General features: G+C 44.8%; 1 protein-coding gene across 1 annotated transcript in view; it reads right to left on the bottom strand.

Moving 5' to 3' along the window:
• The window catches only part of LOC124553646 (sodium/potassium/calcium exchanger 3), a 218171-nt gene that overhangs the window by 29278 nt on the left and 169709 nt on the right, over positions 1–19184 (bottom strand). The window contains exon 8 of the mRNA XM_047127521.1: positions 1809–1910. Within this exon, the coding sequence (XP_046983477.1) occupies positions 1809–1910 (102 nt within the window). The remainder of the gene's footprint in view (positions 1–1808; positions 1911–19184) is intronic.

The following is a 19184-nucleotide window of genomic DNA, read 5'->3' on the forward strand; positions in this document are numbered from 1 at the left end:
GCTATTTTGCTGGCTACAATGGGTATAAGAAAACTTAGGAGACATTCCTTTCGTAAGGAGGAATTTTACTGTCTGTACATGGGGATCCAGAATTAGAATCCGAATTTAGACCTTTGGAGGACTTAAGGTCAAATAAGGCGGAATGATTTGATAACATTCCACCAGAATTTCTAAAATCATAAGGGGAAGTGGCAACAAAACGACTATTCACGTTGGTCTGTAGAATGTATGAGTCTGGCGATATACCATCTGACTTTCGGAAAAGCACCATCCATATAATTCCGAAGATGGCAAGAGCTGACAAGTGCGAGAATTATCGTACAATCAGCTTAACAGCTCATGCGCCCAAGTTGCTTACAAGAATAATATACAGAAGAATGGAAAAGAATATTGAGGATGCGCTGCATGACGATCAGTTTGGCTTTAGGAAATGTAAAGGCACGACAGAGGCAGTTCTGAAATTGCGTTTAATGATGGAAGCAAGACTAAAGAAAAATCAAGACACGTTCATGGGATTTGTCGACCTGGGAAAAGCGTTCGATAATGTAAAAGGGTGCAAGATGTTTGATATTCTGAGAAAAGTATGGGTATGCTATAGGGAGAGGGGTAATATACAACATGTAGAAGAACCAAGAGGGAATACTAAGAGTGGAGACAAAGAAGGAAGTGCTGGGATTAAAAATGATGTAAGACAGGTATGTAGTCTTTCGCCCCTATTACTCTGTATATCGAAGAACCAATGATTGAAATAAAAGGAAGGTTCAGAATTAAAATTCAAGGTGAAAGGAAATTAATGATATGATTCACTGACAACATTGGTATCCTGAGTGAAAGTGATGAAGAATTAAATGATCTGCTGAACGGAATGAACGGTCTAATGAGTACAGACTGAGAGTAAAACGAAGAAAGACGAAGGTAATGAGAAGTAGTAGAAATGAGAACAGCGAGAAACTTAACATCAGGATTGATGGTCACGAAGTAGTTAAGGAATTTTGCTACCTAGGCAGTAAAGTATCCAATGATGGACTGAGCAAGGAGGACATCAAAAGCAGACTAGCTATGGCAAAAAGGGCATTCCTCCCCAAGAGAAGTCTACTAATATCGAATATCGGCCTTAATTTGAGGAAGAAATTTCTGAGGATGTACGTCTGGAGTACAGCATTGTATGGTAGTGAAACAATGGCTGTGGGAAAACCGGAACAGAAGAGAATCGAAGCATTTGAGATGTGGTGTTGAAGACAAATGTTGAAAATTAGGTGGACAGATAAGGTAAGGAATGAGGAGATTCTGCGCAGAATCGGAGAGGAAAGGAATATGTGGAAAACACTGATAAGGAGGACAATATGGTAGGACGTATGCTAAGACATGAGGGAATGACTTCCACGGGACTAGAGGAAGCCGTAGAGGGCAAAAATTGTAGAGGAAGACAGAGATTAGAATACATCCAGTAAATAGTTGAGGACGTAGGTTGCAAGTGCTACTCTGAGATGAAGATGGCAAGGGAAAGGTATTAGTGGTGGGTTGCGTCAAATCGATCATAAGACCGATGGCGCAAAAAAAGGGGGTGGGGGCTGGTATAAGAAAAGTAAGAAGACAGTCCTTCTGTAGGGATGAATTTCATTGTCTTTACAGGGCAAAAGAAAAATGTGTTATTTATTTTCGCCTTCCACTTCTTCACAACTTGCTAAGAAGGACTTGCGCTATGTGCACTCCTGTCTTTGAATACACGATGCGGAGTCCACATTAGTAATAATAGGAAAATGCAAATTGCAAATTAGATTGCTGAGGAGGAAACGAATGACAAGTACCTTGCTTAGCGACGATCACGCTGGAGACCGCCTCTGGAACGCTGGTTCCAGCCGCCAGGAACGTGATGCCCATCACAGAGTCTGGAATCTTCAGCGTGTCTCCTGCAACAAGTGTGGAGGTGTCAAAATGAGCGAAAGCCGTATATCTTGCACAGTACACATGGCTCACCAAGCCAAAACGACACACTCACACACACACACACACACACACACACACGAGAGAGCGCGCTCGCACACTCATGCACACACACTCACACACACACACACACACAGTGAACCAGGACTGAACCCAAAAACATTCTGAGGTTGTAATATTGACTACAACAAGAAGAAAATGTGTAGAAAACATGGGTTCTAAAATGTATAACTTAAGAGCTGTGAGCAGATATCCATAAGAAGAATGTGTTTTGCACTAACGATGATGCTTATTGTTCTTAAAGTGAGCACTTTACAGCCCCTTTCTATTGAAAATTTTCTTGTTTTGATCCATACTTTCACCTATCAACATGCAGAACCCAAGAAGAAAAGTGGAAGGGAAGTGTCTCACAGCATCTAAGATTAAGAAATATTCATAGATCTTAAGGTATATAATTTAGAGCTCATGATTGCTAGACTTTTTTGTTTCAAATGATCGTTTCAGTCTTACCGCTGGATACTGACCATTCCCCCTGGAATACCCTATAGTATGTACAGGGTGTCCCATAACGACTCTGACAAACGTTGAGGCGCTGTAGGGAGTGTCTCGAGGAACAAAACTGAGGATGGGAACCTGTGTTCAGAAACGTCATCCTACGACGCCACAGAGCGCCGAAGTTACAGGCCCCAGCATCTACGACAAGGCCACCCCTTCGGCAGGAAACGTGACTATGTATGCTGATGGACCATAGGCGGAACGTCTCGAACTGTTGCTTGTTACTCAATGATGCACAGAAAGGTCTTTTCTCCTATGAATGCAACGCTCTGATGCCTTGGTGGATCACGGTTTCGGGCATGCGTTTCCATTCACAATTTATTTCCGAAAATGTGAATAAATATATGGGAGACAAATAAACTGCAAATGTCTGAAACTGTCGTCTTCCATGGTAACGGAGCATCTCATTCACAGAAGACAAAACACATCTACATACATACATCAAAAAAGTTTTGCATCACCTCGCTTCCGAGACTTCTGGAACCTGTAGAGAAAATTGGAACAGAGATCACCATAAACAGCATTTCCACCCTTTTATTGCTCATTAAAACGACACACATTGCATGTTGTACCACCTTACAGCGAGACCTTCATAACAGGTGGTCCCGATGGCTGTACACACCGGTACTTCTAACACCCAGTAGCACGTCCTCTTGCATTGACACATGCCTGTTTCCGTCGTGGAATACCATCCACAAGTTCAGCAAGGCACTGTTGGTCCAGATTGTACCACTCCTCAACGGGGATTCGCCGTAGATACCTCAGAGTGGAACCGCAAGACCGCTACGGTCGCAGGTTCGAATCCTGCCTCGGGCATGGATGTTTGTGATGTCCTTAAGTTAGTTAGGTTTAAGTAGTTCTAAGTTCTAGGGGACTAATGACCTCAGCAGTTGAGTCCCATAGTGCTCAGAGCCATTTGAACCACTTTTGAACCTCAGAGTGGTTGGTGGGTCACGCCGTCCATAAACAGACCTTTTCAATCCATCCCAGGCATGTTGATAGGGTTCATGTCTGGAGAACATGCCGGCCACTCTAGTTGAACGATGTCGTTATTCTGAAGGAAGTCGTCCACAAGATGTGCACCATGGGGGCGCGAATTGTCGTCCATGAAGACGAGTGCCTCACCAATATGCTGCCGATGCGGTTACACTATCGATCGGAGGATGGCCCCTTCCATGATCACCAGCGGCGTTCGTCGGCCCCACATATTGCCACCCCGAAACAGCAGGGAAACTCCACCTTGCTGCACTCGCTGGACAGTGTGCCTATGGTGTTCAAACTGACTGGGTTGCCTCCAGATATATGACGATTGTCTGGTTGAAGGCATATGCGACACTCATCGGTGAAGAAAACTTCATGCCAAATCTGAGCGGTCTATTCGGCATGTTGTTGGGCCCATCTGTACCGCGCTGCACAGTGTCGTGGTTGCAAACATGGACCTCAGCGTGGACGTCGGAAGTGGAGTTGCGCATCGTGCTGCCTACTACGCACAGTTTGAGTCGCAACACGACGTCCTGTGGCTGCACGAAAAGCATTATTCAACATGGTGGCGTTGCTGTCAGGGTTCCTCCGAGCCATGATCCGTAGGTAGCGGTCATCCACTGCGGTAGTAGCCCTCGGGCGGCCTGAGCGAGGCATGTTATCGACAGTTCCTGTCTCTCTGTATCTCCTCCACGTCCGAACAACATCGCTTTGGTTCACTCCGAGACGCCTGGACACTTCCCTTCCTGGAACAAAGTAACGGCGGTATTGACCGTCTAGGCGTGGTTGAACTACAGACAACACGAGCCGTGTACCTCCTTCCTGGTGGAATGACTGGAACTGATCGGCTGTCGGACCCCCTCCGTCTAATAGGCGCTGCTCATGCGTGGTTGTTTACATCTTTGGGCGGGTTTGGTGACATCTCTGAACAGTCAAAGGGCAATATCCACAGTCGACGTCTATCTTCTGGCGTTCTGGGAACTGGGGTGATGCAAAACCTTTTTTGATGTGTGTAGCAGCTAGCTCCGTCTTGTCCACTGGCGGTCCTGGCTATCACTCGCGATTGCTGAAAACCAAACAACATTGCCAGGTGTTCTGGCTACGGTCCGTCAGCGTACGAAGTCGCCTAGTCGATCGCGCCGGCGCCTATAACTTCAAATAAATGGTTCAAATGGCTCCGAGCACTATGAGACTTAACATCTGAGGTCATCACTCCCCTAGAACTTAGAACCACGTAAACCTAACTAACTTAAGGACATCACACACACCCATGCCCGAGGCAGGATTCGAACCTGCGACCGTAGCGGTCACGCGGACCCCTAACTTCGCCACTCTGTGGTGTCGTTGGATGACGTTTCTGGACATGGGTTCCTGTCCTCAGTTTCTTCCTCAATACACCCTTTATATTCCCTCATGGTTTGTCGGAATTCAATATAAAGTGGGCGATCAAAAAGTTCTCTGTGAGGGCGTTGTTACAGCTTATATACAACCCAATGCAACTCCAGTGCAGGTATACAAGCACTGAATGTCGGCAAGGTGTTAGTGTAGCATCCATGTGTTTCCAATGAGCGTTCTCTAAACGCAGAAACGTGCAATGTGGCGACGTTATCACCGAACGCATTCAAACGCGACCAAAGTACTGTTATTCTATTCTTGGCTGCAGAAGGATAAAAAGCAGTAGACTCCCATCAGACCAATGAAGAACGTGTGTGGGGCAGCATGTCCGTCGAAAACCGTGGTCGTGGAATGGTGCACCAAGTTTTGTGCTGGTCGCGATTTGACACGAGACGCCAGTCAATCACGGAGGCCAGCATCAGCCATTATGGACAATGACAAAAGAGCGGTTGGCGATGCATAACCAAGAATCTTAACACCAGCTACAGTAATTGCAACACATTATCCAGCAGGAGTTGTTGTTGTTGTGGTCTCCAGTCCTGAGACTGGTTTGATGCAGCTCTCCATGCTACTCTGTCATGTGCAAGCTTCTTCATCTCCCAGTACCTACTGCAACCTACATCCTTCTGAATCTGCTTAGTGTATTCATCTCTTGGTCTCCCTCTACGATTTTTACCCTCCACGCTGCCCTCCAATGCTAAATTGGTGATCCCTTCATGCCTCAGAACATGTCCTACCAACCGATCCCTTCTTCTAGTCAAGTTGTGCCACAAACTCCTCTTCTCCCCAATTCTATTCAATACCTCATCATTAGTTATATACATAACTACCCATCTAATCTTCAGCATTCTTCTGTAGCACCAAATTTCGAAAGCTTCTATTCTCTTCTTGTCCAAACTAGTTATCGTCCATGTTTCACTTCCATACATGGCTACACTCCATACAAATACTTTCAGAAACGACTTCCTGACACTTAAATCTATACTCGATGTTAACAAATTTCTCTTCTTCAGAAACGCTTTCCTTGCCATTGCCAGTCTACATTTTATATCCTCTCTACTTCGACCATCATCTATTATTTTGCTCCCCAAATAGCAAAACTCCTTTGCTACTTTAAGTGTCTCATTTCCTAATCTAATTCCCTCAGCATCACTAGATTTAATTTGACTACATTCCATTATCCTCGTTTTGCTTTTGTTGATGTTCATCTTATATCCTCCTTTCAAGACACTGTCCATTCCGTTCAACTGCTCTTCCAAGTCCTTTGCTGTCTCTGACAGAATTACAATGTCATCGGCGAACCTCAAAGTTTTTACTTCTTCTCCATGAATTTTAATACCTACTCCGAATTTTTCTTTTGTTTCCTTTACTGCTTGCTCAATATACAGATTGAATAACATCGGGGACAGGCTACAACCCTGTCTCACTCCTTTCCCAACCACTGCTTCCCTTTCATGCCCCTCGACTCTTATAACTGCCATCTGGTTTCTGTACAAATTGTAAATAGCCTTCCGCTCCCTGTGTTTTACCCCTGCCACCTTTAGAATTTGAAAGAGATTATTCCAGTTAACATTGTCAAAAGCTTTCTCTAAGTCTACAAATGCTAGAAACGTAGGTTTGCCTTTTCTTAATCCTTCTTCTAAGATAAGTCGTAAGGTTAGTATTGCCTCACGTGTTCCAACATTTCTACGGAATCCAAACTGATCTTCCCCGAGGTCCGCTTCTACCAGTTTACTTACCAGCAGGAGTCAGTCTACTGGTAAGTTTGTAGCCAGATGTTGAATGCCCAACAAAAAGGAAACTGGATGGCTGTTTGCATGAATCGCCTAATGCCTGTCAATGTTTAAGGCAACACTTTCCTGGAGCGGATTATCGTAGCCAATGAAAGCTGGTGTCACCACCGCGAAACGGACTCGAAAGTGTCAACGATGTACTGGTATCATCCATCGTCCCCTTGTTCCAAGACATTCTGCTGCAAAGGTATGCTCACCCAGTTCTCTGATTACTGTTTCAAGAACACAGCCAACAAATCTTTGGAGTGTGTGGTGATTTGGTAACCCCGCCCTGGAATTCCTTCTGCATTCAGACACCTAACTGGTCGACTCTTACATCATGCCTCGTAAACTTTACTTCAGATTGTTATCTAATCACAATATAACACAAACAACAATGTAATTGTTTATTCTGGAATCTAGACAATGCTAGCAGCAATGAAAATTTACCCTTCCTCTCAGAAAGATATTCTCTTGTTCCAAAACAGATTACAGTGTCGACGTTTAGCATAGGAAGCAGCCAAACCAATTGCGAATGTTGGACTAGGGAAGTCCAACGTCAAATCCGTCATAGACGGTGCACATATGACATTTATGTTATGCATATCTTTGGAGTGTTCCATAAGGAGCGACCGTCCTGAGCGGTTATGAACTGCTCGGCACTTCTGATAAGGGAATGGAGGGATGTGAAAACCAGCAGGTAGGAAAGCAGATGTTCCTGACCCATTCTATCAATAGTGGATAGTATTGCTTCATATTCGTGCTCTAATGGCAATACACAATACAAAAAACAGACACCGTCTGAACAGGCGTTGAAGCCTCAACAGCACCGATTGGATACCATGTCATCCTCAGCTCTTAGGCGTCGCTGGATGTGGACACAGAGGGTCATGTGGTCAGCACACCGCTCTCCCAGCCATTGTAAGTTTTCATGACTGGTGGCGCTACTTCTCAGTCAAGTACCTCCTCAGTTTTCCTCACAAGGGCTGAGGGCACTCCACTTGCTAACAGCACTCGGCAGACCCAGACGGTCACCCAACCAAGTCCTAGCACAGTCCGACAGCGCTTAACTTCGGATATCTGACAAGAACTGGTGTTACCACCGCAGTAAGGCCATTGGCCAAACCACAGTACAGTCTACAATTCTTCATGGAAGGTATGACTACACTGTATTGCACTTTTGAGTGCATCGATAAGTAAAGGTTAATTTCATCACGTTCCCTGTTGTAATGGTACTTGAATTACGTAACCATTACGGCACCTCACCTCAACCTCTCGATACCAGCAATATTCTACTGTGTTTCTGTAAAATAGTTAATATATTTCTGTGACCCGTGGTCTAGGGGTAGCCTCTTTGATTCATAATGAAAACGTCTTCGGTCCCGGGTTCGACCCCCGCCACTGCCTAAATTTTGATAAATAATCAGCATTGGCGGCCGAAGACTTCCGGCACAAGAAGTCAGCCTCATTCTGCCAACGGCCTTGTCAAAGAGGGCGGAGGAGCGGATAGAGGTTCAGGGCACTCTCTTGTCCTAGGGGTGGGAAATTGCCCCTAAAGGCGGAAGAATCGGCAATGATCAACGACATGAGGATGCAGAAGGCAATGGAAAACACTGCATTAAAGACACGTAACGTGTATCCACAGGACATGTGGCCTGTAATTGACGAAGTGTCATGATGATCTCTCCATTGCAAAAGATTCCGGAATAGTCCCCCATTCGGATCTCCGGGAGGGGACTGCCAAGGGGGAGGTTACCATGAGAAAAAGATTGAATAATCAACGAAAGGATAACGTTCTACGAGTCGGGGCGTGGAATGTCAGAAGCTTGAACGTGGTAGGGAAACTAGAAAATCTGAAAAGGGAAATGCAAAGGCTCAATCTAGATATAGCAGGGAGCAGTGAAGTGAAGTGGAAGGAAGACAAGGATTTCTGGTCAGATGAGTATCGGGTAATATCAACAGCAGCAGAAAATGGTATAACAGGTGTAGGATTCGTTATGAATAGGAAGGTAGGGCAGAGGGTGTGTTACTGTGAACAGTTCAGTGACCGGGTTGTTCTAATCAGAATCGACAGCAGACCAACACCGACAACGATAGTTCAGGTATACATGCCGACGTCTCAAGCTGAAGATGAACAGACAGAGAAAGTGTATGAGGATATTGAAAGGGTAATGCAGTATTTAAAGGGGGACGAAAATCTAATAGTCATGGGCGACTGGAATGCAGTTGTAGGGGAAGGAGTAGAAGAAAAGGTTACAGGAGAATATGGGCTTGGGACAAGGAATGAAAGAGGAGAAAGACTAATTGAGTTCTGTAACAAGTTTCAGCCAGTAATAGCGAATACCCTGTTTAAGAATGACAAGAGGAGGAGGTATACTTGGAAAAGGCCGGGAGATACGGGAAGATTTCAATTAGATTACATCATGGTCAGACAGAGATTCCGAAATCAGATACTGGATTGTAAGGCGTACCCAGGAGCAGATATAGACTCAGATCACAATACAGTAGTGCTGAAGAGTAGGCTGAAGTTCAAGACATTAGTCAGGAAGAATCAATACGCAAAGAAGTGGGATACGGAAGTACTAAGGAATGACGAGATACGTTCGAAGTTCTCTAACGCTATAGATACAGCAATAAGGAATAGCGCAGTAGGCAGTACAGTTGAAGAGGAATGGACATCTCTAAAAAGGGCCATCACAGAAGTTGGGAACGAATACATAGGTACAAAGAAGGTAGCTGCGAAGAAACCATGTGTAACAGAAGAAATACTTCAGTTGATTGACGAAAGGAGGAAGTACAAGCATGTTCGGGGAAAATCAGGAATACAGAAATACAAGTCGCCGAGGAATGAAATAAATAGGAAGTGCAGGGAAGCTAAGACGAAATGGCTGCAGGAAAAATGTGAAGACATCGAAAAAGATACGATTGTCGGAAGGACAGACTCAGCATACAGGAAAGTCAAAACAACCTTTGGTGACATTAAAAGCAACGGTGGTAACATTAAGAGTGCAACGGGAATTCCACTGTTAAATGCAGAGGAGAGAGCAGATAGGTGGAAAGAATACATTGAAAGCCTCTATGAGGGTGAAGATTTGCCTGATGTGATAGAAGGAGAAACAGGAGTCGATTTAGAAGAGGTAGGGGATCCAGTATTAGAATCGGAATTTAAAAGAGCTTTGGAGGACTTACTGTCAAATAATGCAGAAGGGATAGATAACATTCCATCAGAATTTCTAAAATCATTGGGGGAAGTGGCAGCAAAACGACTATTCACGTTGGTGTGTAGAATATATGAGTCTGGTGATATACAATCTGACTTTCGGAAAAGCACTTGCACCCTATGTAAAATTGGAAATTTGTGGTCAGGACTATGGGAGCAAACTGCTGAGGTCATCAGTCCCTAGGCTTACGAACTACTTAATCTAACTTAAACTAACTTACGCTAAGGACAACACATACCCCCATGCCCGAGGGAGGACTCGAACCTCCGACGGGGGAAGCCGCGCGAGCTGTGACAACACGCCTCAGACCGCATGGCTACGCCACGTGGCTGCACCCTATGTTCTCAATTATTTGCGTACTCCAACCTCTATGTCCTACTGTTTTTCCCTTTAGTACGACCCTATTTATTCTCAGATGTCTTATCATCCAGTGGCTTCTTCTTGTCTATGTTCTGAACATCTTCCTTAATTTTCAATTTCTGAAAAAGTACCTCGTTCTTATCTTACCTATCCACCTAATTTTCAACATCCCTCTATAGCAGCACATCTCAAACACTTCGATTCTGAAACTTCCTGGCAGATTAAAACTGTGTGCCCGACCGAGACTCGAACTCGGGACCTTTGCCTTTTGCGGGCAAGTGCTCTACCATCTGAGCTACCGAAGCACGACTCACGCCCGGTACTCACAGCTTTACTTCTGCCAGTACCTCGTCTCCTACCTTCCAAACTTTACAGAAGCTCTCCTGCGAAATTTGCAGAACTAGCACTCCTGAAAGAAAGGATATTGCGGAGACATGGCTTAGCCACAGCCTAGGGGATGTTTCCAGAATGAGATTTTCACTCTGCAGCGGAGTGTGCGCTGATATGAAACTTCCTGGCAGATTAAAACTGTGTGCCCGACCGAGACTCGAACTCGGGACCTTTGCCTTTCGCGGGCAAGTGCTCTACCATCTGAGCTACCGAAGCACGACTCACGCCCGGTACTCACAGCTTTACTTCTGCCAGTATCTCGTCTCCTATCTTCCAAACTTTACAGAAGCTCTCCTGCGAACCTTGCAGAACTAGCACTCCTGAAAGAAAGGATATAGCGGAGACATGGCTTAGCCACAGCCTGGGGGATGTTTCCAGAATGAGATTTTCACTCTGCAGCGGAGTGTGCGCTGATATGAAACTTCCTGGCAGATTAAAACTGTGTGCCCGGCCGAGACTCGAACTCGGGACCTTTGCCTTTCGCGGGCAAGTGCTCTACCATCTGAGCTACCGAAGCACGACTCACGCCTGGTACTCACAGCTTTACTTCTGCCAGTATCTCGTCTCCTATCTTCCAAACTTTACAGAAGCTCTCCTGCGAACCTTGCAGAACTAGCACTCCTGAAAGAAAGGATATAGCGGAGACATGGCTTAGCCACAGCCTGGGGGATGTTTCCAGAATGAGATTTTCACTCTGCACCGGAGTGTGCGCTGATATGAAACTTCCTGGCAGATTAAAACTGTGTGCCCGACCGAGACTCGAACTCGGGACCTTTGCCTTTCGCGGTCCCGAGTTCGAGTCTCGGTCGGGCACACAGTTTTAATCTGCCAGGAAGTTTCATATCAGCGCACACTCCGCTGCAGAGTGAAAATCTCATTCTGGAGACTTCGATTCTCTTTCTTCTCTGCTTCCCCCACAGTCCACGAGTCAATTTTGTATAATGCTATACTCCAAATGTACATTCTCAGAAATTTCTTTGCGAAATTAAGGGTGATGTTTGATACTAGCATACTTCTTTTCTCAAGTATGCCTCTTTTGCCTGTGCTAACCTGCTTTGCCTGTGCTTCATCAGTCACTTTCTTGACATCGTGTACATTGTGGTCCCCATTTTTGATATTAACTTTATGGCTAATCTTATTTTTTTGGCATGCTTCATTATTTTCGACTTTCTATGAACTACCCTCAACACGTATTCAGTATTCTTTAGACGGTTCACGCCTCACTTTTAGGAACAAAAGCAATGTCATCAGCGTATCTTACCATTGACATCCTTCCAACCTGAATTTTAATCCGACTCCCGAATCTTTCTTTTGTTTACATCATTGCACCGTCGATGTGTAGACTGAACAACAGAGGCCTTCATCCCTCTCTTTCAACTTTTTAATCCGAGCACTTCATTGTTGGTCTTTCAGTCTTATTTTCCCCTCTTGATTATTGTATATTTTATACTATCGCTCTTTCCCTATACACTTACTCCAGTTTTCTCAGAATTTAGAACACTGTGCACCATTTTAGATTGTCGAATGCCTTTTGCAGGAGAACAAATCCTATGAAAATATCTCGATTTTTCTTAAATCTCGCTCCGATTATTGATCACAACGGCAGATCGGCCTCTCTGCTGCATTTACCTTTCCGACAGCCGAAGTGATCCTCATCTCATAGTTCCTCAATTTTATTCACCACTATTCTCTATCTTATTCTTGTCGGGAGCAGAATGATGATAATAACGATCAGGACCATAACCAGTTCTTATTATTGTATTATTATTATTATTATTATAGCAGTCTACCTCCGTAACTGAGTGGTTAGTGTGGCTAACTGCCATGTGGCAGTCCTGAGTTCTATTCTTGGTGCGCCGGCTGGAGTGGCCGAGCGGTTCTAGGCGCTACAGTCTGGAACCGCGCGACTGCTACGGTCGCAGGTTCGAATCCTGTCTCGGGCATGGATGTTTGTGGTGTCCTTAGGTTAGTTAGGTTTAAGTAGTTCTAAGTTGTAGGGGACTGATGACCTCAGAAGTTAAGTCCCATAGTGCTCAGAGCCATTTTACCCATTTTTATTCTTGGTCCTGCCAGGGTTTCTTCCTGGAGCGAGGAGTGGCATGAGCTACTCTCAGCCTGATGGTGCAAACTGAGGAGCTACTTGACCAGGTGGTAATGGGACAAGGTCTGCCAGACAACCAGGAGACAGATTTGCTATTTGCTGATCCCCATCCCTTCATACAGCATGGGAACAGCTCCATTGGCTGAGGATCTCATGATTGTCAGGAATGGGCTTGTTTGTGGCCAGAATGGCAGTGCTTATATCGTATCATCATCGTTCATTTCAGAACAAACACGATTCCTTGTACGGCAGAAACGTTTTGCGCAAGACATTTTTTTCAGACATAAGTCTTCTGACTGGTTTGATGAGGCCCGCCACAGATTCCTGCCATCCTCTTCATCTGCGAGTTGCACTTGCAACCTACGCCCTCAATTATTTGCTGGATGTACTCTGATCTCTGTCTTCATCTACAGCTTTACCTCCTACATGGCTGTCAGCACTATGGGACTTAACATCTGAGGTCATTAGTCCCCCAGGCTTAGAACTACTTAAACCTGACTAACCTAAGGACACCACACACATCCATGGCCAAGGCAGGATTCGTAGCAGCATCTGCGGTTCCGGACTGAAGCGCCTAGAACCGCTCGGCCACAACGGCCGGCTACCTCCTACAGCTCCCTCTAGTACTATAGAAGTTATTTCCTGATGTCTCAAATGTTCTACCAACCCATCCCTCCTCCTTGTTATTGTTTTGCATCTATTCCTTTCCTCACTGATTGTGCAGAGAACCTCCTCATTCCTTACATTTTCAGTCCACCTAATTTTCAACATCCTTCTGTAGAACCACATCTCAAATGCTTTAATTCCATTCTTTTTCTGTTTTCCAAGAGTCCATGTTTCACTCCCGTACAATGCTGTGCTCCTAACATCCATTCTCAGAAATTTCTTCCTCAAATTAAGGTCTATGTTCAATACTAGTAGTCTTCTCATGGCCAGGAATCCCTTACTCAACTACAGGTTGTATCCTGTGGATACACATTATGTTCAAATGGTTCAAATGGCTCTGAGCACTATGCGACTTAACTTCTGAGGTCATCAGTAGCCTAGAACTTAGAACTAATTAAACCTAACTAACCTAAGGACATCACACACTTCCATGCCCGAGGCAGGATTCGAACGTGCGACCGTAGCGGTCGCGCGATTCCAGACTGTAGCGCCTAGAACCGCTCGGCCACAACGGCCGGCTACCTCCTACAGCTCCCTCTAGTACTATAGAAGTTATTTCCTGATGTCTCAAATGTTCTACCAACGCATCCCTCCTCCTTGTTATTGTTTTGCATCTATTCCTTTCCTCACTGATTGTGCAGAGAACCACCTCATTCCTTACATTTTCAGTCCACCTAATTTTCAACATCCTTCTGTAGAACCACATCTCAAATGCTTTAATTCTATTCTTTTTCTGTTTTCCAAGAGTCCATGTTCCACTCCCGTACAATGCTGTGATCCCTCCTCCTTGTTATTGTTTTGCATCTATTCCTTTCCTCACTGATTTTGCGGAGTACCTCGTCATTCCTTACCTTTTCAGTCCAACTAATTTTCAACATCCTTCTGTAGAACCACATCTCAAATGCTTTAATTCTATTCTTTTTCTGTTTTCCAAGAGTCCAAGTTTCACTCCCGTACAATGCTGTGTTCCTAACATTCATTCTCAGAAAATTCTTCCTAAAATTAAGGTCTATGTCGAATACTAGTAGTCTTCCCATGGCCAGGAATCCCTTACTCAACTACAGGCCACATGTCCTGTGGATACACACTATGTACTTTTAATGCAGGGTTTCCATTGCCTTCAATATCCTCATGCCGCATTTAGGCGCACTTGCCACCCCAAGGAGAGGAGAGTGCCCTGAACCTCTTTCCACTCCTCCACCGTCTTCGACGTTGGCTGAATGTGAAGTCTTCGGCCGCCATGTTGATAAGATTTTAGAGAAGAGAAAGTAGCCAGACCGGGAGGCGGTGGAGTAGGATCAGACAGAAAACAGAGCTGTGGTCTGGTGCCTTAGCTGGTTGCACTGACCTGCTACTCAATATCTGGCACTGTAGTATTGTCTTCATCAGTCTGGTAAACCACTGAACCTCGGAAAAGCTTAGGAGTGTATCGTACTAGAGCAGCATTTGTTGCTCCTAAGTATGTAACTGCAACTGTACAAAACATGAACAGACTGTGTCACCTGTCGGGAAAGTGTTTCCTTCACTTGGCCTTTGCTTAAAACCACTTCAATGCTTCCCTTAATGTGTGACACTGCTCATGAGAAGGCAACGACAAGTACCTTACCATACAATTCTATAACAGTGTGGTGTCACCGCCAGACACCACACTTGCTAGGTGGTAGCCTTTAAATCGGCCGCGGTCCGTTAGTATACGTCGGACCCGCTTGTCGCCACTGTCAGTGATTGCAGACCGAGCGCCGCCACACGGCAGGTCTAGAGAGACGTCCTAGCACTCGCCCCAGTTGTACAGCCGACATTGCTAGGAATGGTTCACTGACAAATACGCTCTCATTTGCAGAGACGACAGTTTAGCATAGCCTTCTGCTACGTCATTTGCTACGACCTAGCAAGGCGCCATTACCAGTTTATATTCAGAGTGTAATAATGTCTAAACAAGAGCGATGTTCTCCAATTGTGGATTAAAGTTAAGTATTCCCAGAACTACGTTCTTTTCTTTACAGGATAATTACTTTACCTTGTTCCAGACCTCACGCCAATCTACGTGAGCTTAAAAGCGTGCATTTCGGCCTCCTCTAGCAACACGGTGTTGGCTCTTCTGCCAACACATCAAACAGCACCCACGCACTTGTCCTTCACCAACGGGGACAATAATGCTTTCCTCGGTACCAGTGTATCCCCACAAGGACAGGGCCAAGAGCAGTTACGTTCTCCACTGCACTCCCCATAGCCTTACAACTGCATCAGATTCTGTGGGGTACAATTAAAGCCAAGCTTTTTGTTTTGTATGATATTAAACCTTGTAGTGTTATGTTGTCTGAAAGTGTACTGGACACGGTCCGCTCCTGACTGTATGGAAGGATCACCACACTACACGAGAAACTAGTAAATGACCCCTCCCCCCCCCACCCCCACCCCCACCCCCCCCCACCCCCCGTCAGGAGAAAACACACTAACACCGCCTAACATCGCCTCCAGCATTGATAATGACCTCAATTCGATATGGCGAGAAACAGAGTCCACAGGTCTCTGCAGATGTGCTGTATCCAGATGAAAGCTACACTATGTGATCAAAAGTATCCAGACACCTGGCTGACAATGAATGACAAGTTGGTCTCGCCCTCCATGCTGCATTTCAATATGGTGTTGGCCCACCCTTAGCCTTGATGACAGCTTCCACTCTCACAGGGATACGTTCAATCAGGTGCTGGAAGGTTTCTCGGGGAATGGCAGCCCATTCTTCACGGAGTGCTGCACTGAGGAGAGGTATCGATGTCGGTCGGTGAGGCCTGGCACGAAGTCGGCGTTCCAAAACATTCCAAAGGTGTTCTGTAGGATTCAGGTCAGGACTCTGTGCAGGCCAGTCCATTACAGGGATGTTATTGTCATGTAACCACTCCGCCACAGGCCGTGCATTACGAACAGGTGCTCGATCGTGTTGAAAGATGCAATCGACATCCCTGAATTGCTCCTCAACAGTGGGAAGCAAGAAGGTGCTTAAAACATCAATGTGGGCCTGTGCTGTGATAGTGCCACACAAAGCAACAAGGGGTGGGAGCCCCCACCATGAAAAACAGTATATAGAGGGTCTATACAAGGGCTATGTTCTCGAGGACAATATTATAGAAATGGAAGAGAATGTAGATGAAGATAAAATAGGAGATATGCTACTGCGTGAAGAGTTTGACAGAGCACTGAAAGACCTGAGTCGAAACAAGGCCCTGCAAGTAGACAACATTCCATTAGAACTACTGACAGCTTTGGGAGAGCCAGTCCTGACAAAACTCTACCATCTGGTGAGCAAGATGTATGAGACAGGCGAAATACCCTCAGACTTCAAGAAGAATATAATAATTCCAATCCCAAAGAAAGCAGGTGTTGACAGATGTGAAAATTACCGAACTATCAGTTTAATAAGTCACAGCTGCAAAATACTAACACGAATTCTTTACAGACGAATGGAAAAACTGGTAGAAGCAGACCTCGGGGAAGATCAGTTTGGATACCGTAGAAATCTTGGAACACGTGAGGCAATATTGACCGAACGACTTATCTTAGATTAAGAAAAGCCAAACCTACGTTCCTAGCATTTGTAGACTTAGACAAAGCTTTTGACAATGTTGACTGCAATACTCTCTTTCACATTCTGAAGGTGGGAGGGGTAAAATACAGGGAGGAAAGGCTATTTGCAATTTGTACAGAAACCGGATGGCAGTTATAAGAGTCGAGGGGCATGAAAGGGAAGCATTGGTTGGGAAGGGAGTGAAACAGGGTTGTAGCATATGCCCAATGTTATTCAATCTGGATAATGAGCAAGCAGTAAAGGAAACCAAAGAAAAATTCGGAGTAGGAATTAAAATTCATGGAGAAGAAATAAAAACTTTGAGGTTTGCCGATGACATTGTAATTCTGTCAGAGAGAGAGCAAAGAACCTGGAAGAGCAGCTGAACGGAATGGATAGTGTCTTGAAAGGAGGATATAAGATGAACATCAACAAAAGCAAAACGAGGATAATGGAATGTAGTCGAATTAAATCGGGTGATGCTGCGCGAATTAGATTAGGAAATAAGACGCTTAAAGTAGTAAACGAGTTTTGCTATTTGGAGAGCAAAATAACTAATGATGGTCGAAGTAGAGACGATATAAAATTTAGGCTGGCAATGGCAAGGAAAGCGTTTCTGAAGAAGAGAATTTTTGTTAACATCGAGTATAGATTTAAGAGTCAGGAAGTCGTTTCTGAAAGTATTTGTATGGAGTGTAGCCATGTATGGAAGTGAAACGTGGACGATAAATAGTTTAGACAAAAAGAGGATAGAAGCTTTCGAAATGTGGTGCTGCAGAAGAATGCTGAAGATTAGATGGGTAGATCACATAACTAATGATGAAGTATTGAATGGAATTGGGGAGAAGAGAAGTTTGTGGGACAACTTGGCTAGAAGAAGGGGTTGGTAGGACATGTTCTGAGGCATCGACGGATCACCAATTTAGTATTGGAGAGCAGCGTGGAGGGTAAAAATCATAGAGGGAGACCAAGAGATGAATACACTAAACAGATTCAGAAGGATGTAGGCTGCAGTACGTACTGGGAGATGAAGAAGCTTGCACAGGATAGAGTAGCATGGAGAGCTGCATCAAACCAATCTCTGGACTGAAGACCACAAAAACGTCAAAGAGTGTGGTAACTACGCTTTTAATTAACCCTCAACTACAGTGGATCGTCTTTCAGAACGTGACAAATTTTTTTCTATTGTGATATATGAAACGAAATGAGCACGCAGCCTCTCAGCTAAGCAGGCGGACTGTGATGTATGACACAAATGCAAATCGAAGGTGGGCTCTTCCTAGTGGGTGTGATGCATTGATGCCAGAGCTCTAGATTATGTGCTGCACTTTTTTCCTTATTAACCGGCGACGCAGACAGAGGGGTGTTACAAGTTTAAAGTGTGTTCGTGTGTGCATGCCAGCGGCATCATAACTTCCAAACTAAAGGTCCGATTTTAACGCAATCTGTTTATTTGACAGCTGCCCGACCCTGGTAGCTGAGTGGTCAGCGCGACGAAATGTAATACCTAACGGCCCGGGTTCGATTCCCGGCTGGGTCGGAGATTTTCTCCGCTCAGGGACTGGGTGTTGTGCTGTCCTTATCATCATCATTTCATCCCCATCGACGCGCAGGTCGCCAAAGTGGCGTCAAATAGAAAGACTTGCACCAGGCGAACGGTCTACCCGACGGAAGGCCCTAGTCACACGGTATTTCCATTTGACAGCTGGTTTAATCAGAATGGTTTTTAGCTATGTTCCATGAAAGTTTGTAGGGCAGTTCAAATTTCGCCACCTAAATTTTAAGTAAAAACGTTTTGCGCCAGCTCCCCTGATAATACGCTATATAATACAATTCATAAGAGCTTCATCAAGTTACGTAGTGCCAGGGTGTACAGCTCAACACATTGCCCGGCACCTAAGAGTTATCTCGTACGAACGAACTGGCCACTGGTGCTAACTGCGAGTTAACTCATAGGAAACGAGTTCCTGCATAAAGCCAGATACGAAAACATTCGTAGCAAATACGTGTGATTCACACGTCTTGGGCGTCAGGAACAGGTATAGTAAGTCATCTGGACGCGCACAGAATTTTTATTTTCCCACTTGGAATAAAGTAAGCGAAAAATGCATACAAAATTTCATACAAATATTTTAGTTTCAGATGAAAAGTGTATTATCATAATTATCAGTTTTATTCACGAAGATATGCAAATATTTTAATATGTTATTCTACAAGAAAAACTAAAGAAAAAAGTT

The sequence above is a fragment of the Schistocerca americana genome, chromosome 11, assembly GCF_021461395.2.
Source record: "Schistocerca americana isolate TAMUIC-IGC-003095 chromosome 11, iqSchAmer2.1, whole genome shotgun sequence".
Classification (NCBI taxonomy): Eukaryota; Metazoa; Arthropoda; class Insecta; order Orthoptera; family Acrididae; genus Schistocerca; species Schistocerca americana.